Consider the following 21,732-nt stretch of genomic DNA (forward strand, 5'->3'; position numbering starts at 1 on the left):
CCCCCAAATTTGCAACTTTGAGTTTTGCAGATTTGATTATTTGTGGTTTTGATTAATATCTTCTCTGTAGGAATCTCAGTCTAGGTCCTCCAGTGCAACTTTGCCAGAGGTTGACCACAGAATTGTGCTGGAAAACATAGAAGTTCCTACAGAAAACATTTCTCTAGGCATTTGTCAGGCCTCCAGCATAATTCTATGATCAACTTCTGGCAGATTTTGAACACAGAGTTGCCCTGGAGGACCTGGACATTCCTAGAGGAGGAATAAAAAGCTAAAATGAATAGTGGTTTTTTATTTGTGTTTTTTCCACATTCACAGGGGTCCTTCACCCCTACCCCAGCAAATGAGGAGAGACTACTGTATTTGTATTTATCAGGATACCATTCCACCCCTATTGCAAAACAAGCTATAAAGTGAATAGGAATGTAGGCTTGGAGATTTTTTTTTAAGCAGTGAAAATAAAATGTGTTAAGATATATATTTGTCTTCATGAACAAACTATATTTCCCATGGGTTGTAATCCTAAACAGACAAATCTAAACAATCATTTAAACCATAAGGTGTAATGGATTGTAGTTTGTTTATTTATAACTAATTTTTAGTTTAGGGTTACAACCCATGAAAAACATAGTTTGTTCATGAAGACAAATATATATCATAACAAGATGGGTTCCTTAACTGAATTCAACTAGTGTTAGTTTTGTCTCAACTAGGTCCATCCATACTTGCAGTTTCAGTCTATGGAAGAATGAGGGGCCTCTGTCTTCCCCAGCCGCCTCCATCTTCCCCAGATCAGTGCTATAGCAACTGCATGCCATGGCCCAATCTGGCCTTTCCAGGGCGCAAAAAGGAGCCACAAAAAAGCAGCTCCTTTATGTGCCCTGGAAAGGGTGCAATAGCCATGGCACCATGGTATTAAGGTGTTCCTTTGGGGCTGCATTGTGAAACGCAGCACCAGAGGAGCGTCGTGACCCTGTGTGCCACATGGAGTGGCACACGGCATCACATCACCATGGAAGCGGAGCCAGGGCATGTGTTGTATGGACATCATGCCCCGACTCCGCCCCACGATGGCCTTAATGGCTGGTCTGCACAGCCCCTTAGTTTTCATAATAAATTAATTGTGGAATACAAAAGGTAATGTTTCTCCAATGACTTATACTGGTATTAGGTGTTAATATAAAATCATTGTCAATATACAAGATTAAGTAAAATGAGCTTTATGGATATCAGTATTATAATTCTGCATAGTAATATGATTGTTTAAACCTTATGTTTATTACAAGTGGTTTTAGCCATCGCTAGGGTTTCAATTCATGGGAGATTTAGGGGCTGTACAGACAGCCCAGTAAGGAGCGGCACTATGCGGCCCCTGGAAGTGCTGGGTTGGGGACGCGGCAACTGCACACCCTGCCCCCAACCCAGCATGGCATTATGATGCACCTCATGAGCAGCACCATTTGGGCACTGCGCACAAGGGACGTCATCATGGCACACGCCATCTAGATGGGCACGCGTCATGATGGCAGCTGGGTGGCAAAAGTAGGGCTCTGAGCGTGTGAATGCTCAGCCCTACCGCAGCCCTAGTTTGGGGGCAGGCCGGCATAAAGTGCTGGTCTATACACCCTCTGAGTTTATACAAGGAGCTTCTGAAGCATAGAAAAGGTAATGTTTCTTTAAGGTATTTAACTGGTATTTTGTTCCATCTGAAAACCATTGCTAACAAGCTGCATGCAAAAGGTAGCATGCACAAAGTCTTATTGTATCCAATGGGAAATAGCTTGTTTCCAAGAGAAGTAAGAATTCATTATTATGTAGCTATAATATATTTATTTTGGGGGATAATGGGTATTTCATAATGTCACTCTTATATCCAGAGTTTGTTGGAAAATGTTTGAAAAACTAAATCTTAGATACTGATTTTTGGAGTCAATACCTAGCTGGGATATACAGTTTATTACTACTGTTGAAGAAATACTGAAACAGTTTAAAAAAAAAAAAGAACTCTGGAGGTAGTCATCTTTCTACTACTCTCTACTACCATTGCTTCCTATTTACTACCTACAGTTGCCACAACCAGTATTTCTGCACTGCTCCAACCACCAATATGTTACCTATTGTCCACAAATTTGGGGAAATTATATTTCTGGAACAGTTGTTATAAGGATCTGAAAAAGCACATTATACTATCATTTGCTATCTATCTACCACTTGTGGAAATCATTTTGCTGGAACATTTTGCTATCTACTACTTGTGGAAATCAATTTACTAGAACAGAGGTTGTTAGGACCAGAGGAAGCACAGTGGACATAGTCTGGGATATATAGTTCTTTATAGTACTTTACACTGTGTATTTTGTGTTTTGTAGTATTACTGCAGTGTGGCTACTTACATATAAATACGTATATGATCACTATATATGTGGTAGTGTTGTGGTTTTGTTACTTCAGGGCATTGTTGTAATATAGTTCATTACATTGTCGGTTTCTCCCTGCTATTCTTATTGTGTTTGTTGTAAAACCCTCCTGTTGTGTGTTTCCACATCTGAAACACACATACACGAATATTCTAGAAGTATGCAATGTTTTGTTAGTACAAATTCTGTTAACAAGACCTTAGAACTAAAGGGATTAAGGAGACTGAAGCAGGATGAGATAAATCTAAACTGGATGAGTAGAAAATAAACAGACTGTTCAAACTGCGCATGTGGCAGGGTGGGAGATCCTTGTTGCAGTGTTAATACAAGCCAGTCCCTGTTCAGAAGAGATGCCAAAATATAGAAAACACCAAAAAAGAAATAAGTAGGCCCTTGGCAGGTATCTGAATAAAGAATCATAGAATTGGAAGAGACCACAGGGGCCATCCAGTCGAACCCCCTGCCATGCAGGAAATCACAATCAAAGCATCCCCGACAGATGGCCATCCAGCCTCTGCTTGAAGACCTCCAAGGAAGGAGACTCCACTACACTCCGAGGGAGTTTGTTCCACTGTTGTACAGCCCTTACTGTCAGGACGTTCCTCCTAATATTGAGGTGGAATCTCTTTTCCTGCAGTTTGCATCCATTGAAAAATCTCAGGTGGCATAGCTGGATGAGATCACGGAAAGGAGAAAATTTGGAATCTCAAGTGTCATGTCAGAACAAGAGCAGAGAGGCTGAGAAGATGTAGGGTACGATAGGAGGGCAAGATGATGCCAGTAAAGCTCCTCCTCTAATGCTTTCATTTCTCCTTATTGCTCGGTGAAACACATTTTCTGTCAGACACGCAGCAGAGTTGAGAACAAGCACTTCATAAAATAAAATGTAAGTATTTGTGGAGGGACTTTCATTATATTCAAGACCAGTGTTTAATTTCATGCAGAGTGCACCTCTGAAAGCCTTGAAAGAATAACAAGCTGCTTTTGTGTTCTGCTTGAGATGCATGAAAAGGAACTTTGGTGGGATGAACTGATGGGTGGGTAAGCATGCCCTCCAACATACCACAGATGAAAAGTGGGATGTGTTTGGCCAAGAAACATCTGAAGGTGGTCAAGATGGCAAAAGTTACACATGAGGGAGGACAGACAAGCTAGGAGAGGCTGCAGCAGTTTGCTTTTGCATGAGCCCACTGGTAGTGGGGAAATGTTCACCCCTTCTCTCTTTTCCCCATTGCTGAATCTAAGGGAGTGCAAATGTGTACTTTGAACTCAGTTTACAGCAACTGAACTAGGCTGAGGGCAAAGCAGCAAAATGGAAGGAGGAGAGATAAACTGGGACATTTTTAAAGCAGCTGAAAAAGTGGGACGATAGATTAATTGGGACTGTCTCTACCAAATCAAGACATTAGGAGGGTATGAGTAAGTTACCAATTATCCACCACGAATCTGTCTGTAGTATTTCCCTCTAAGGTGGCCTTTTTGTCTCAAGCCTTGGAGAGAAGAAAACATTAAATGGGAAGGGGAGGAGGTTGGGACACAATGAGTTGTCAAGGAAGAGTTAAGGGTCTTTTTAATTAGTTCTTCTTTTATAATGCTCATATATAGATAATGCTGGTGTTCTTGCCACATCACTGGACAGAAACAAAACTCTTAACTAATGGTGTGTTGAAAACCTCCTCTATATCCCCCCCCACACACACACACCTCTTAAAAGAGTGGTTGGTTACACCACATATATTATCCTTTAGGAGTAATAAATACACATTTATATATACACCCAACTAGAGCGAGACTTACTACAGTCAATTTTATGCTTCCTTAAAATACATTGTTTCCATCTGAACCTTGTATGGAGAGAGGAGGAAAAAGCGGCTGCCTGACTTGGCGGGCAGGCCGCTTTGCCGCACAGAGCGGCAGCAACGCGCCCCAGAATCCCTCTGGGGCGAATCCTCCACCCTGATTGGTGCATGGAGCGGAAGGGGAGGCCCTTCTGCTCCGCAACGCTCTAGGATGGGCGGAGGAAGGCTCTATAACCAGGAGATCTGGTCCTCCAAGGCAGCTCATTGGCTGAGCTGCCTTGGAGGAGGAGTCTCCCAGTCGACGTCATAGACTGGGGCCAGAGCCTATAAATAGGCTGCGCGGTCAGGCCCCGGTGCCATTCATCGCTTGGCTCTCCCACCCTCCCACAGCTTGGGTTTGTGGGTTTTTTTGTCACAACTTGGGTTCGGCAGCATAGGCCATGAATCTGCATGATGTGGTACCAGGGCTATGGAGTTCTGGTTTGGGAGTCATTCGGGACCCGGGGGCGAATAGGGCAGGCGTTGTGGCCATTGTGGGGGCCATAACACAGGAGCGCCTCCCGGTGACTAGGGACTTAAGGAACAAGTGAGCGCATGGTGGCATGGCGGTCAATCAGTGTTCCTTAGCCCCTAGGTCATCCCAATACCTAGCGGTTACCAGATTTTGGCTGATCAGACAAACAGGGGGTGTCTGATGTCGCAGATCCTGACCTCATGCGTTATGCCAACCCTACCAATTGTTTGCTGTTGTTTCATAAAGCTGTGGCCTTTCCTCCAGCTTGGTGTCATGTGGTGATTTGCGGCAGCCTCTAAGGCAAGAGCTGTTTGACCTAAGGTGGTCAGGTGGCCCTTATTGTAAGAGATGCACTTTATTTGAGGGTTGGTAAGCTTGCCCCTTATAGGACTGCCAGGTGTCTCCTAATTGATGGAAACATTATTTTTCTTTTATATAGACACAACAAGATGCCAAAAATCCTGTATTGGGGGAGATTTTTTGATCTGCATAAAGACAGAAATGTGTGCATCATGTATTTTATGAGTGTGGAAAATATGTCAATTTTATAGCCTAATCACACTAGACGAATCCCACTCAGAAACAGGATTTTAGAAGTAGAAAAAGCCCACAAATGCAGGATGTTTTTCAGATGCATTTTTCCCAAGCAGAAATAATGCAAAAATAAAGCAAACAGAAAGTGGACAAACATGGCACCTTTTTACTTTCGGGAATGAAACACATGCCTAAGCTAATTGGTATTTAGGTAGAGCACAAACTTGTTAACTGCTACTTCCTGATTGCCAACCATGCTTATCATGATTTTTTTTACTGTTCTTTAGTGCTGTTTTGAAAACCTGGCAACACCAATTTGACACCATCTGTGAGCATTTTCCCTGTGCTGTAGACATTTCTTGGCAGCTATTCTCCTGCATTCTGTATTAGGCATTGCAGAGAAAAACAAACATTCTGGAAGATGGAGGGGGAAGCTACATCTCCTAAAATGGTGTGCTATGGAAAGTGAAACTAGAACACAGAAACTGAAAAGGAATTTGTGGTTACAGTATGTTAGCAGTGGTCTGTTGTTTTAAACAACAAAGAAGCTTACAATTAATCAACAGCAGTCACCAGCTTTCATTGAAAATTGGTATCATTCACATTAATTTAATTCTCTGTGGAACAAAAAGAGGAAACCCCGGTCTTATCTCCCCTTTTTACAATTTCCTGTGCTTTTTTGCTTTATATGCAGCATATTGCTGCATATGCTCTTTTTGCATGAAATAGCAAAGGAGCAAGTCATATATTATTAACCTGTAACAAACATTAAGGTACAGTCCACCTTGCTTGTTCCTTTTCATTATCAAGGAGCTGTACATCTTCCAATACACTCCTTCTCTGGCTGTGTTACCAGTCTCTTTGTATTTTTGCCCATGCAATAGGTAGTACTTGCACACATTTTGTACCTGTTTTATTTGTATTATCATGATTTTATAAATCCACATGGGTGTATTTAACTTAATGCTTTTGTATTTTAATGCTTTGTTGATTGTAAAGATGGATTCTCTTTTGATCATTTATTTTTGAGTCAAATGAGTAGCAGAGAACTCAGTCTCTCAGGCTCATTTTTTAAAATCATAGCTTATATGTGTGCCTATGATAGTGGAAATTTTTAACGTTGGTTGAAATCTGAGAGAGGGTTATTTATTAATTTGTTTGTTTCTCTGGTGTGTTTGCAGATTACATACCTGGAGTAATACATTTGGTGAACATGGCTACTGGAACAGTAGTGTATGTACCCTTTAATGGTCCCAATGTATACCAAGTAGGGCAGGGGTTTCCATCTACTACTGTTATCCAACCACCAGGGATGGTGCAATATGTACCATGTGGAGAGCCGCAGCTTGCAAGCCCCAGCAATCCACCTGAGCAGACCTCTCAAGTGAGACCACTGCAGAAATTTCTCAAAGTGGAGGCCAAGACTCTGGGGGTGAGTGCCTTTGATATCTGTTCAAGATAGCAAGGATTCATGAACTCAAAACAATTCCTAGTTTACTTGTAAGCAATGCAATAAGCCAGTAAGCCTGCTTTCGACAGCACACTTAAGCTTTCAATTTCTAATTAATTTAGCTGTTGCTGTTGGTGAGAAAAGCCAAGTAAAAGCGAAGCATTGTATCCAGCTCCTTCACAGTAAATCCGTATTTTCTGAACTACAGTCCAAGACACACTGCAGAAATAATCCAGTTTGAGACTGCTTTAATCTTGGGAATTGTAGTTTATTGTGGCACCAGAGCTTTCTGACAGAGACGGCTAAATATCTCACAAAACTATAATTCCCAGAATCCCTTAGCAGTGAGCCAAGCTCTCAAACTGGATTATTTCTGCAGTGTGTTTTGGGCCTATGTTAACATGGCTTGGTTACTAGAAAAACTTGGAAGAAGGGGTAATTTTGTACATTGTACATAGCTCAGAATTTTACTTTTCGGGGCTATAATTCCTCAATTCCTCCCCAGCCAAGATGCCTAGTGGCTATACAGATTAATAAATTCTTTTGTAATTCAAAAAAGTAAAATAAAAAAGTAAAATTTCAAGACTCTGTAATTTTGACTCAATGAATGAAGCTTATCTTACAGTTTTATTTATAAATTATATTTATTTATAAATTTATTTATATTTATTTCATTTATTTATTTACTCCATTTGTATGCTGCCTTTCTCCCCGAAGTTACCCAAGGCAGATCACAGACAAAAAGCTTTTAAATTAAGCTTAGTTGTTTATGTATGATTTTAAAAATAATTTTGTACTGTTTTAAATGTGATGATTTTTTAAACATTTTTTAAATTGTATTGTTAGGCTATCACGTGATTTCCTTCTGTGAGCCACCTTGGGTCCCATTCCAGGAGAAAGGTGGCATATAAACCAAATAAATAAATAAATAAAGCCATCATTTTAGGATATTATCAAAACAGGCTACTGTCCTGCCATAATCTTGCCAATTTAAAAATGGAAGCATACCAGTTTGACATCATTTCCTATCACACTTTTTCCTAATGTAGCTCTTTGGCGATCCATGGTTATGTGATCTGTTTGCTGCACTGCCAAATGTCACCTTCCAGGAGGAAAGTGACGAAGGACAAGTGGTCACGACAGCCAACCACCTCCCAAAGTCGGCTGCTGTGTGAATGTGCACAGAGCAGCTGGTTTAGAGGTGTTGGTAGCCATAATCACTTTCCCTCCACTTTCTCCTGAAGCATAGAGTGTTGTGTGATTAACACAATGCAGTAAAGATTGACCTGGGAAATAATGAGATTCTATTGTATGTGAACCTACTGCAGCTATGTGAACTTATAATAGGCAAGGTAAGCAGCTGCTTCTGGAATCACTTAAGGGATTACCGTGATTAAATCACCAGCAAAACACTCAAACAACAAACAGCTTCATTTATATACCACTTCATACTGAACTAGCAGTGTCTAAGCAGTTTACAACTGTAAGCTAATTGCCCCCAACAAGCTAGGTACTCATTTTAGCGACTTCGGAAGGATACAAGCCTGACTCCAGAAGCGTGAAGGTGTGATAGCTGGTTCTGCTTCTGAAGTATCACTGACTAACTTTACCTTTGCCTAACCTATCCCTATTCTTCCCATATTATTTCTCAATGTTTCTGTTAAAGAAGTAAAGCCCAGGAACACATCTCCATTGTTAAGTGAGACACACCTATAAATCAATTATGATTGGTTGATTGATTAAATGAATGGTCAAACCTCCTTTTCAGAGCATTTTACCTTCATGAGGCAGTTTGCAAACTGATAGAAACATCAGCCAATATAACACAATAAATTACAATTTTAAGACATCAATTTAAACACCAGCAGGAGCTTAGCACAGAACACAGATGAAATTGTCAAAGTACTCTTTAAAAGCCTCAGTAAGGAAATCAAGCAAGGGAAGAACAGATCAGTCTAGTCATGATGATTTTTCTTTTTCACACACATTACTTATTTGAGATAGTGAGACTGTTTCTGGCCACAGATGGAATTTTCCAGTGTTCAAAACTCTTTACGATGGGGAGGGGGTATTTTTGGAAATCCACATGTGGGTCAAATGAAGTTGAGTGGAAAACCATATCCTGCCTGTGGGTCCCCCACCCCAGCATTAGATGGGATGACCTGGCTTGTTCTTTCTGTGTTTTCAAGTACCATTTTTAAGCTATGCTAACAAGTCAGGTTTCATGTCGTCACAGGAAAGGTAATACATCTCTCCATATTTGCAGATTTGATATTTGCAGATTTGATTATTCACAGATTTGATTAATATGTTCTCTCTAGGAATATTTAGGTCCTCCAGTATAGCTCTATGATCAACTTTGACCAAAAGTCACACCAAAAGACTTAGAGATTCCTAGAGAGAATACTTTATTAGGCATTTGTAGCTCCTCCAACGCAATTCTATGGTCAGTGTCTGTCAGACGTTGACCACAGAGTTACCCTGGAGGACCTAGAAATTCCTAGAGATGTGTCCTCTCGGGTAAAAACATGGTGTTTTTGTTATTTGCTGTTTTTCCATATTCACAAGGGTCTTGTGCCCCTAACCCTAGCGAATATGGAGGAACATGTGTACAGTGGTACCTCGGGATACGAAATACCCAGGTTACGAAATTTTCGGGATACGAAAAAATCCCATAGGGAATCATTGTTCCGGGTTACGAATGTTTTTTCGGGTTACGAAAAAACTTTTGGTGCTTTTTTCGGCTTTTTCGCACGGAATCGCGGCTTTTCCCCATTAGCGCCTATGGCAATTCGGCTTACGAAGGCTTTTCGGGTTACGAAAGCGGCCGCGGAACGAATTACTTTCGTAACCCGAGGAAGCACTGTAGTTTTATTTTGCATGTGGTTTTCCCCCACAGGCCATCCAGATCATGATTGGATTAATACACATAGGCTTTGCACTTTTCTATGCTGTTTTTCCTGTGGTAAGCCAGATGTTCTGGAGTGGAATTTTTGTAAGTAACACATTGATGTTCTTGTTGTTGATGTCTGTCTTTGAGAGCCAGTCCGTTTAATTGTCAATCATTGAGAGTCTACACACGGCAGAGCTGGGTACAATTTTTGTTTTGCTGTAGACTTCTTGTGTACAGGAGCCAGTGATTGATAAATATTTTTCTTTTAAAATGGAATGCATATAGCTTTATTTTGAAGAGTAGAAAAATAATACTTCATAGACACACACGTTAACATATATGGTGAATATGATTTGACGATCTTATTTAAACACCAGAAAATGTCCCACTGTTGGTGCTGAACCTAGAAAAGAGTTTCCTTCTCTGTTCAGCATTTTTTATTTGTATTCTGCATAGATCAGGATTTTCCTAGTGCTGTTGATACCTTCCCCCATCCTTGTGGATGGTGCTATATGGTTGCATAAGGACCAAGAGTTGGAAAATGAATTTTATATTCATAGATGAAACCGATATACAATAAATAGCACTTCTGCTTGAAGGGTGGCACTAGATGGCCTCCAGCAGAGCTGGTTGTTCTATGATCACTAACAAAGTTTAGGAATAGGATTCAGCATCTTATATCTGGCTAACACTTGAAGGAAGAGTGGAGGATGTTGCTGTTAAAAACTGAGAATGGAATTACTTTCACACAATAATGAAGCTACTGGCGGCACTTAGCTGTACTTGAAGGCAAAGAATGTCTTATTATCCCATCCCATTAAAGACAGGTTTTCTTTTGTTTTATTTGGAATCGATTTTTAAACTGTGAACTGTAGTCCAATACAGCTTTTTCTAAGGCTATCTGATCTGGGAGGCAGCCTCCCCACCCCCAGTTTGTACCAGTCCAGTGTTTCTACCCATTGGCTAAAACTGTTTCTTACTTTTCTGGAAGCTCTCTGTGGAACAGCAGCCAATGGCTCATGGACTGACACTGGTGCAGCATCCACAACTTTGAGTAACACTTGTGTAATACCTCCTTTTTCTTCTCTTGGACAGTTTATTGCTTCTGGATCAGTGACTGTGTCAGCTGAGAAACGTCTCACTCAAGGATTGGTGAGAGAGTGACAGATACACAACCATTTTTTGTCTTCTATAATGCCGGGAATAGCAAAAAGCAAATTTCTTTTTCATTATTTGGGGAGCCATTTGTGGGGAGCCATTTTTACAATTTGTGTTATTCAGAAATTTGTTCACTAGAAGTTGGTGTTAAGGACCAGAAGGCAAACATGACAGAGTTCCATGAATTTCCACCCACCCACACACACCCCTTGATCATATGAAACGTATGCTCTTGGACACATCTTGTTCTGCTGCAAATAAGACCATCCTGAAAGGATAGGAAATACTCAAAACTGGGCCAAAACTAACAAAATGAATTTCAACAGGGAGAAATTTAAGGTACTACACTTAGATATAAAAAATGAAATGCACAGATATAGGAAGGGAACACCTAGGAGTTTATCAGACAAGGGGAATTGGAAGTATAATCCGATGGCAATCTGAATGCAATCATGGGGTTTAACGTTATTGTGTGATAACCCACTACACACAAATTTGGGCAATGGGAAGTCAGTCCGAACGCAATCATGTGGTTTTACATTATTGCATGATAGAAAGCCATGTGAAAATTCAGGCAATGGCATGTTATTTTCGGGCAATGGGAAGCCAGTTTGAATGCAATGCGTCTTCACATAATTGCGTGAAACTAGCGACTTTAAGTGAATGCGTTCTGGTCCCACTTTCTTTTCATTCGAATTTAAGAGAAATTCCTCCCATTTGATAAACTCCCTAGTTTGACAACAGTACATGTGAAAGGGATCTAGGAGTCCTAGTAGACCACAAGTTGAACATGAGTCAACAATGTGATGCAGCAGCTAAAAAAGCCAATGCGATTCTAGGCTACATCAGTAGAAGTATAATGTCTAGATCAAGGAAAGTGATAGTACAGTACCACTCTATTCTGTTTTGGTCAGGCCTCACCTGGAATACTCTGTCTAATTCTGGACATCACAGTTCAAAAAAGATGTTGAGAAGCTGGAGTGCATCCAGAGGAGGATGACCAAAATGATAAAAGGTGTAGAAGTCAAATGAGGAGCAATTTAGGGGGCTTGAGATGTTTAGCCTGGGGAAGAGAAAGAAGAGGTAATATGATAGCCCTGTTTAAATATTTGGAGGGATGTCATATTGAGGATAGAGCAAGTTTGCTTTCTGTAGCTCCAGAGAATAGGACAAAGAGCAAAGGATTCAAGCTACAGGAAAAGAGATTCTACCTCAACATTAGGAAGAACCTCCTGACAATGAGAACTGTTCAGCAGTGGAATCCACCAGAGAGTGGTTGAGTCTTCTTCTTTGGAGGTTTTTAAACAGAGGTTAGATGGCCATCTGTCGGGGATGCCTTGATTGTGAGTTCCTGTATGGCAAGGGGTTGGACTGGATGGCCTTTGTGATCCCTTCCAACTCTATGATTCTATGATAATATGATCCAGATTCCTGTGCATCTGCTGCTTCATAACTAGCCCAGCCTCCTCCTTTGATGACTTAGGCAAGCCACCAAAGAGCATCTACTAGGCCTCTTCTGATGTTTTTTGCACAGTCTGGGAGCCACTGCTCATACCTGCACAATGTAGGCTTCAGATCACCTGGGATGGTGAACACAGTGACTTTCCTTTTCATGCTAGCACTTCTCCTTCTTTCTGGAAGAGATGGTCTTGGTAGTGAGCAGAAGAGAAATGGTGTGTTTCCTTCTGATGTGGGATGAGGCTACTGGTATGAACCTTGGTAGCACTGGGGAAAAACATGTTGTGACAGCAACGTGAAAAGGTCCCCACAGGATCCGAAGACCACCATGGCAGAAGGAATGTTAATGAATTGTTGTTATGCTTTGCTTGAAAATGATTTGAGAGAGGCCTCCTTTTATGTGACAATGTTGCTTCATAAAGACTTGTGCTTTCTACTTTTTTTTAGTAGTCTAATTTTTTCTATCTCTTCCAGGTGAAATGCAGTGTGGGAATGAACATCACGAGTGCTGTAATGTCATTGATTGGCATCATTCTATATATAATAACATTGGCTACATACTCCCTATATCACTATTCAGATTACTCTTATCAATATACTGTAAGTATGATTTTCCAAGGGTAAGTGAAAATTGCATGCAGAACATTGGCTTTATGGTCAGGATCTAAAAGTGAAAATATCTGACAGTAGGAGAGAAGACTTTTGTACTCTGAGTTTTGTCATTTTCACTACAACCATTCTCCTTAGTTTTTTATCATGGCCTGTCTCTTAGGCAGTCAGAAATGTTCTGGGAATAAAAGCAAGAAAACCTCTAATTACACATACGATTCTCTTTTTTTCCTCTCTCTCTGAGCTCTGATTTTCTTAGCCACTGTTCTTTTTTCTGAAAAGTCAAGCTTTTATATGAGGCTAAGTGTGTGTTTTAGTTATGTTTTAACCTTTGTATGTTTTTAATTTTATACTGTTTTAACTAGGTTATTCTAATTTTTTAAAAAAAAATTGTAAAGTTTTAAAAGTGTTTTTATCTTGTGAGCTGTTTTGGGTCCCTTTTTTGGAGAAAGGCAGCATAACAAACAAACAAACAAATAAAGTTTTGTGAGGGGAGGGCTGTTTCTGCAGAGTTTTCTTGGATCTGCATCAGGAGGCCTTCCATGTGGGTTTTACCCCCCAAACTGGAGCATGGTTTGCTGAGGTTGTCCTATGGTTTGAAGAGCAAGATTTTTGTTGTTGTTAAGTGCTGTTAAGTTGACTTCAACCTATGGTGATCCTATGAATAGGAGACCTCCAAGTCACCCTATCATCAACAGTGCTGCTCAAGCCTTGCAGACTCAGAGCCATGGCTTTGTTGAGTGCCTGATGAAAGATTTGCTATAGTGCATTTAATAGCTTTCTTCGTTCTGTCTTAAAATACTGACATTCACATGTGAGGTAAAAGATATGAAGCTCAAATAATATTTTCCCCACTTGGATGTGTAACCCAAACATCACTGTCAACATGACAGTGTCAGACATGTACATATGTAGAACCTGCTTGTGATGTTGTAGCCTAAGGTCCCTGCTCAGCTTCTTACCCATTATCACAATTTTTGACAGCATGGTGTAGTGGTTTTGGTGTTGGACTAGAACTCTGAAGACCAGGGTTCCTGCTTAGCCATGGAAACCTGCTAGGTGATCCTGGGCAAGTCACACTTGTTCAAACTTAGAGGAATACAAGGACAAAAAAAAAACCTTGCCAAGAAAACCTTGTGATAGGTTCAATTTAGGGTCACCATAAGTTGGAAATGACTTGAAGGTACACAACAACAACAACAACAACAACATTTTCCCAAGAGGTGTCAATGCCCCCCCCTCCACTTTCTAAGTTGTATAAATAAGAGGCCAGGCAGATTTCTTGACCATATAGTTCATCACTAGTGCCCCAAACTCCTGATGTATTTTTGATATTTAGTCATGTACGTCTTAATGTTGCACGTGAGCCAAGAGTTATACAGTACCTTGCAACTGAACCAAGAGTTCTATACCTGAGATGTCTTTTCCCCAAAAGATACATTTTAACAAAAATAAACATCTTGCCATATTCAGTCTGCAGGTACTGGACTCTGTGTCCTGCTCCTCTTGTTCAGCTTGTTGGAGTTCTGTATCACTGTTGCTACAGCACACTTTGGGTGCCAGGCGACTTGCTGTAGCACTAACCCGGTAAGCATTGGATACCATACTTGGAATTTGAGAAGATGTTACTTAGCCGACTGAGCAGATACTGCTCTTCTTTTTTTAATTATGCTTGTCTAACAAATTAGTCCATTCCCTACTTTTATTCTAATAACAACCCGTTGAGGACATTACCACATGAGCCCTGCCCTTACTGCAGTCACATTAGTCAATAAATATGGGAACATACTGGTTTCAGAGCAGCCATGATTACACATCTTGTCAATCATGCAACTAGGGCTGCTTCTGCCATCATGCTCTCTTCTGGACTCCCATTTAACCCTGCCTTTCTGCCTGTGCACTACCAAACACACCTTTCAGTTTACACACACACACACACACACACACACACACACACACACTAATTTTTCATGCAATTCCAGAGTTCTGATAATGCAATTTAAGTTTTAAAAGACAAAAAGAAATAGGAGAAAAAATAAATGAAATCAGCCTGCTTGGGAATAATGAGGAGGTGGGACTGGGGAAAAGGAGGAGACCACATGACTGGCAATATCACAACTGCCCTAGCAATAATGTTTCACACTTGAAGAATAGCATGCTTAAGACCTTATTGATGGGCTTCTCCTCTCTGTGAAAATGGGCACCTTAACCATGCTTTGGAGACACAGCAGCTGCAGGTTGTATGATAAATATTGTCAAAGGCACTTTTTTCCAACTGTAATTGAGGTTTAAAAACCATGTGTAGTAATCTCCTGAAAAGAGATCTAGTTCCATGTCAGTCTGGTTTCAGGCCTAGTTATGGGACAAAAGTAACTTTGGTCACCTTGGTAGATAATAATAATGATGATGATGATGATGATGATGATGATGTTTATTTCTAGCCCACTTTTCCAAAAGAGATCAAAGCGGGTTACAACAAGGGTATAAAACATTATACAATTTGAACAAACAGTATATACACATCATAAAAACACTCTAGAGTTAAAAACACCATAAAATTACAGAGAATAAAAACCAAAACAAAACTAGCTGGAAGACAACTTATATGATGGGGAGAGAGCCTTTGGGAAAGATGACCTACACAGGGAACTGAATAGGGGTAATGTGTCCCTGTTGGTTCTACTGGACCTCTCAGCAGCTTTTGATACCATCAACAATGGTATCCTTCTCTGGGATGGGGCTTGGAAGTACTGTTCTACAATGGCTCCTTATTTCTTGGAGGGGCACTCTCAGAAGGTTGTGCTGGAAGATTCCTGTTTGATTCCTTGGCTATTGGCTTGTGGGGTTCCTCAGGGTTCAGTCCTGTCTTCTATGCTTTTTAACATCTACATGAAATCACTGGGAGAGGTTTTGGAGTAAGCTGTCACCTGTACACTGATGATACTCAGCTTCATCCCTCCTTTACACCTAATTCCAAGGAAGCTTTCTTGTCATAAACCAGTGTCTGGCAGCTGTGATGGACTGGATGAGAGCAAACAAATTGAAGCTTAATCCAAACAAGACAAAGGTGGTTCTGGTCAGTTGAAAGGCAGATGTGGAAGTAGAGATTCAACCTTTGTTAGATGGGGTTATGATCCCCCTGAAAACTCAGGTACTTCTGGATTCAGGGCTGAGCCTGGAGGCCCAGGTTTCAGCAGTGACCAGGAATGCTTTTGAACAGTTAAAGCTAGTGCACCAACTGCACCCATTCCTGGAGAAGTCAGATCTGGCCATGGTGGTACATGCCTTGGTTACATCCTGTTTGGATTACTATAAGGCACTGTACTGCCTTTGAAAAGTAGTAAGAAACTTCAGCTAGCCTAAAGAGCTGCAGCCAGGAGCTGACTACAGAGAGCTTACAACTCCCTTGTTGCAACAGCTCCATTGGTTTCCAGTCCATTTCCAGGCACAATTCAAAGTGCTGTTTTTGACCTATAAAACCCTGTGTGGCTTGGGTCCAGGTTATTTGAAGGACCACATCTCCCTTTATGAGTCCACTAAAGTGTTGAGATCTTCCAGAGAGTTCATTCTCTCTGTCCCACTACCCTCTCAGGCACGTTTACTGGGAACAAGGGAAAGGGCCTTCTTGGTGGCTGCTCACAGGCTCTGGAACGCCCTCCCTAGATTGTAAGGTTTGCATAGAGTTTTTAATACTTTCAAATTTTAATACATAATTGTTTTTTTTAATAATAAATAAATAATAAATAAAAAATTATTTATATACCGCCCTTCCATCGATCAGGGCGGTGAACATTACAATAAAATCAAACACAATACAATAATATACACATATTAAAAACAAGTCAAAACCCCACCAGCCAGCCATCTTGCCGACCAAAGAGGGAGGAAGACCATCAGGAACTCATTTTAAACTATTTGCTTTTTAAAATTTTATATTCATATATTTTAATGCTTTTGTATTGTTTTTAAACTGTATTGTTTTAAACCTGAGTCCCTTTATTGGCCACCTTGAGTCCCTTTATTGGGAGAAAGGCAGGATATGATGAGATAGGTTAGGCTGACAATCCTGTTGGTTAGTCCCAAGTACAATTGGCCCATTGAATCAATTTCTGAATAGTAAGCCAATTCCATAGGTAAATTTCATTGATGCAGTGAACTGGCAATAGGTTTCAGGACAGTTTTTTCTCATATTGAACCTCCTTGCTTCTTGAAGCAGGTAGGAATGCCTTATGTTTCCTTTTTTTCTCCAGCAGCAGCAGCAGCAATAGCAACATATTTCTCTCAGTTTCTCTCGGTTGGATATAGTTTGGTTTGGCAAACTTTGTGCCTTCATAATGTTTTAGGCTGCAACTTCCTTCAGTCCAAGCCTGAACTAAAAGGAAGTTTGAGTCTGAGCTAAGAGGAAACAGAACAAAATTTGAGACAAACTGGTTTATAAGAGAATGATTACTTTGCAAGAAAAATATAGCTAGCAGTGGCTAATATGCAACACTGTCTTCCTAATATACTTTGTGATTGGTTCCAGGGTATCAGCTCACAAAATAAAATGCCTGTTTCCTTTTTCTAGAATCTCTCTTAATTCAGCCTCAAATGAAATGGGAATGCCTATGCTAGTAAAGGGATTAATGAAAGATCAAACTAAATAGCATGCTTTCAGAAGAGAAGCTCCCTTAAGCCGTAAAAGAAGTCTGTTTGTCATAGCTCGTTACTTGTCTCACTTCTGTATCTTGCTTTTAGCATGCCTTGGTTTATAATTGGCTATTTAATAAATAAATTGCTGAGTCAGATATTTCTGAGGCAATCCTGTTCTGAGGGGAAAGGAGAGGTTAAATGTAGGCAATACACATTTCTCTTAACATCTACTTTATCACAGAGTCAGTTCCTCCTAAGTGGGGTAACAGCCACTTTTTGAGGTCTGAGGAACTAAGCTAATGCTTAAACAATCGTGACTGGAGAGGTAGTGACACTTTATGCCACCTCAGTGAGGAAGACAATGACAATGGTGACAACAATGGCAGTATTTTTTATGTTACAGGAGTCTGTGGTTTATGTGCCATACACCGTCAGTGGAGGTGCAATGACTCTTCCGGAAAGCTCTGCTACTGCTCCTCCAGCCTATGATGCCATGTACCCTTCCAAGAGCCAATGAAGAACACATCGACAAATTTATGAGAAGCATCACACCCGCAGTGTTAACTATCCAGCCACCTCAGTAGTAAAATATTAAGCATTTCCTTTCTCAAAAATGGCAAATACTATATATCGCATCTGCGCAGTGCGTACTGCACTGTAGAAACTTTCAGTAATTAATCTTTTTATTTAAAAAATCAGTTGAAAATGATAGAATCTGTCCTTCTGGATCCAAGTACTCTGAGTAATCCCCACCAGTTCCTTTCCCAGATCAACAAACACAAAGTGCAATAGCATTAAGACTTCCGAAAGAACTAATACTGCCACTAGGCCTCAGACAGAGTACTGTGAGGAGATCTTGGCCTGGCATGCAAGGACATTTGGGCCCCATGGAATTGAGAAAGTCCCAACAAGAATGATCTAAAGAGAAACTCCCTGTCAATAGACTTACTTGGAGTGTACCAGAGTAGCATAGGTTTGCCTGGAATTACCTATCCTAAAATTCCCCTACAAAGGCCTCAAACTATATAATGATCCAGAAGGACCATAGGTACCATAACCAACTAAACAGGAAAGGAGCTTGTGGGGAATGCTCATATTTGGATGTAGTAATGGGGATGCCAGTTGGACGCAGAAAGAGCTGTGCAATGTCTGAATGATATTCAGCAACATACTTAGGGTCCTCCACACTGTAGACTGTGGAGATCTGCTTCAGTCTACTAATTGAAAGCCTTTTGATAATTTGATAATTTTAAATTCCTCCATTTTTCTGCTTAGTATTGCAAAAATGGTCAAAACAGCCATCTTAAAAGAGATAGCTGTCTTCTCTCAATCTCACTCTCTCATTTTCTCTGTCTTCCATCCAGCTCTCTCTTTTTTTATTTTGTAAAAGGGGATGACACTTCCACCAATTCAGTCATCCCCCTAAAAGAAAATAATTACTGTTCCTCCCTTCATTGAAATACATACATGCATGTCTAAGAATCAGTATGCAAAGGGATCTTGTAGCACCTCTGAGACTTAAGTGAAAGAGAGACATTAGTAGTGTGAATTTGTAGACTTGAGAGCCTACTTCCTCAGCTGGATACAGTGAAGTCCCCATGCAGAAGTAGGCTCAAGTTTATAAAACCCTATGTTCCCAAGTTCTCTTTTTCATTGAGTGCTACACAAACCCTTTGCATACTGATTTTCCAGACGAACATGGCTGTCTTTCTATGTTTGAGTAGAAAAAGACAAATCTACGAATATATTTTAAAAAGTAAAAATTGTTGCATATAGTTCATTGTTGTTGTCATAGCAGATTCTATAGAGAAATTACTCCAAAACCATGATGCTATAGTATACATAGGAATTATGTAAGCAATCTTCATAAGTATATATAAGCAATATTTGTGTCAAAAAATGATTATGTATTGTTGAATCTTTCAGTATTTTTAATGTTGTATAAAACATCTCCACTTTTCAATAAATTTGTGTGCTGAACATCTTTCTTTTAATCTTTAATATGTGACTTCATTCAGAAAAGTCACAGTCCAAACCATTAACTCTAGCTTACCAGAAGTTGGGAGGATTTCCAACCTGATACTACTCACGAGTCCTAGATCATCTTCTAAAAGGCTCAGTTCTGGCTCATTTCCGATGCGAGTGCACTTCCAACAATGCGGTTTCACTTCGTGAAGTCAATGTGTTATCAGACACCATTCATTTCTATGGGAGCTCCTTGCAAGGTGCTTCTGCAGTGGTTCCAAAGTGATCCCTCATTTTGGTAAAAAAGGGACTTCACAGAATTGGCTTCCAAGCTCCCTTCGATGGCAGTGCAATTTGATCTGGTGTGAAATGCAGCTTTGCTACTTCTCTGGTACTCCACCGCAAACGCCCTGGGTTGCAAATTTCCCATGATGCAGTTTTCCCCCATTCCCTTCCAGTGGTCCTTCCACTTTCAGGGCAACCCGGGCGTGGGGAGCGATCCCTCCGTTGTCTCAGGCACACTTCCCGGGCGCTATGTAGGAGGGTGAGGTGTGTTTCTGGAGTAAATCATGTGTAGAATATATGTGTGTGTGTGTGTGTGTGTGTGTGTGTGTGTGTGTATGAATATATAGATATGTATATGTGTTTGCATGAATGTGACTATATAGATATGTATATATATGTGTGTGTGTGTGTGTTTGCGTGAATGTGAATATACAGATATATGTGTGTGTGTGTGTTTGCGTGAATATGACTATATAGATATGTATATATATGTGTGTGTGTTTTTGTGTGAATGTTAATATACAGATATATATGTGTGTGTGTTTGTGTGAATGTGACTATATAGATATGTGTATATATGTGTGTGTGTTTGTGTGAATGTGAATCCTTCACCCTGCCGCCTATCCCATCATTCCCTGAGTCCTCCTAGACCCTGATCTGCTCCCCTCCTTCAGCCTGCCACCAATCCCATCATCCCCGTGTCCTCCTAGACCCCGATCTGCTCCCCTCCTTCACCCTGCCACCTATCCCATCATCCCCTGACTCCTCCTAGACCCTGTTATGCTCCCCTCCTTCACCCTGCCTCCTATCCCATCATCCCCTGAGTCCTCCTAGACACTGATCTGCTGCCCTCCTTCAGCCTGCCACCCATCCCATCATCCCCTGAGTCCTCCTAGACCCTGATCTGCTGCCCTCCTTCAGCCTGCCATCAATCCCATCATCCCCTGCCTTCTCCTAGCCACCGATGAAGGATGACAGCTAAGGAGGGGGCAGGGAAGGAGGGCAGCGTCCAGAGCCCCACTGTGCATGTACAAGGGTGCCGATTCAAATCGTTGACCTCTCAAAGTATGCTCTGGTGTGGTAATACAATGTGCACACTCTTTGGGGATGGGGGACAGGACATCGTCCAAAGTGGGGCTAAGGTGGAGGCAGGATTTACTTCCAAGTAGAACTGCAGTTTCTACACTGATTATTTTGCAGTGAAAGAAATTTATTCTTATTATTAAAAAATCCTTTCACTGCAAAATAATAATAATAATAACAATATTTTTGCTGGTGGGTGATACATTCGGATGAAGCAGAGGGCATTTAGAGATAGGTGACATTCCCTATCATTCACGTGAGGCTAAGGATGGAGGGTAGATCCAGATGACAGATCTGAAGGGAAAGAAACAGGAGGCTGGAGGGAGAGATGGAACTCCCAGAATTCCATAGCCTCGAGCCAAGGACCCCACAACAAACTCCAAGCCCCAAAATAATAATAATAATAATAATAATAATAATAATAATAATAATAATAATAATTTATTTTTAAAATATTAATAATAATTTATTGTTTTAAAATAACAATAATAACAATAAATTTTAAATAATAAGGTTATTAATAATAATAATTTAAGTTATTAGTTTGCTGAGGCACCAGAGCTCTCTGGCAGAGAAGGCTCAATGTCTCAGGACACTACAGTTCCCAGAATTCCATAGCACTGAGCCAGGATAGTGAAAGTGAAGTCAAACCAGATTATTTCCTCAGTGCAGATGCAGAGGCTAGCATTCACATGAAACTGGAAAGGGATGCGAGGTAGATTTCAATCCAGATGACAGATCTGAAGGGAAAGAAACAGGAGGCTGGAGGGAGAGATGGTACTCCCAGAATTCCATAGCCTCAAGCCAAGGACCCCACAACAAACTCCCAACTCCCATTATTATTATTATTATTATTATTATTATTATTATTATTATTATTATTATTATTTAATTAGTTTGCTGAGGCACCAGAGCTCTCTGGCAGAGAAGGCTCA

General features: G+C 40.6%; 1 protein-coding gene across 3 annotated transcripts; it reads left to right on the forward strand.

Moving 5' to 3' along the window:
• Positions 1 to 3,042: 3,042 nt before the first annotated feature.
• On the forward strand, positions 3,043 to 19,446 carry LOC121919540 (membrane-spanning 4-domains subfamily A member 8-like). 3 transcript variants are annotated; one of them, XM_042446241.1, is made up of 8 exons: positions 3,046 to 3,303; positions 5,552 to 5,715; positions 6,446 to 6,696; positions 9,614 to 9,709; positions 10,703 to 10,759; positions 12,698 to 12,823; positions 14,306 to 14,419; positions 17,868 to 19,446. In XM_042446241.1, exons 3-8 carry the CDS (start codon positions 6,478 to 6,480, stop codon positions 17,979 to 17,981), a joined length of 726 nt encoding a protein of 241 aa, XP_042302175.1. In that variant the 5' UTR covers positions 3,046 to 3,303; positions 5,552 to 5,715; positions 6,446 to 6,477; the 3' UTR covers positions 17,982 to 19,446. The 3 variants fall into 3 exon arrangements, with proteins under 3 accessions (XP_042302176.1, XP_042302175.1, XP_042302174.1); XM_042446240.1 differs by lacking the exon at positions 5,552 to 5,715; XM_042446242.1 differs by lacking the exons at positions 5,552 to 5,715; positions 9,614 to 9,709 and having other exon boundaries at positions 3,043 to 3,303.
• The last annotated feature ends 2,286 nt before the right edge of the window (positions 19,447 to 21,732 follow it).

Source organism: Sceloporus undulatus, chromosome 1 (genome assembly GCF_019175285.1).
Source record: "Sceloporus undulatus isolate JIND9_A2432 ecotype Alabama chromosome 1, SceUnd_v1.1, whole genome shotgun sequence".
NCBI lineage: Eukaryota > Metazoa > Chordata > Lepidosauria > Squamata > Phrynosomatidae > Sceloporus > Sceloporus undulatus.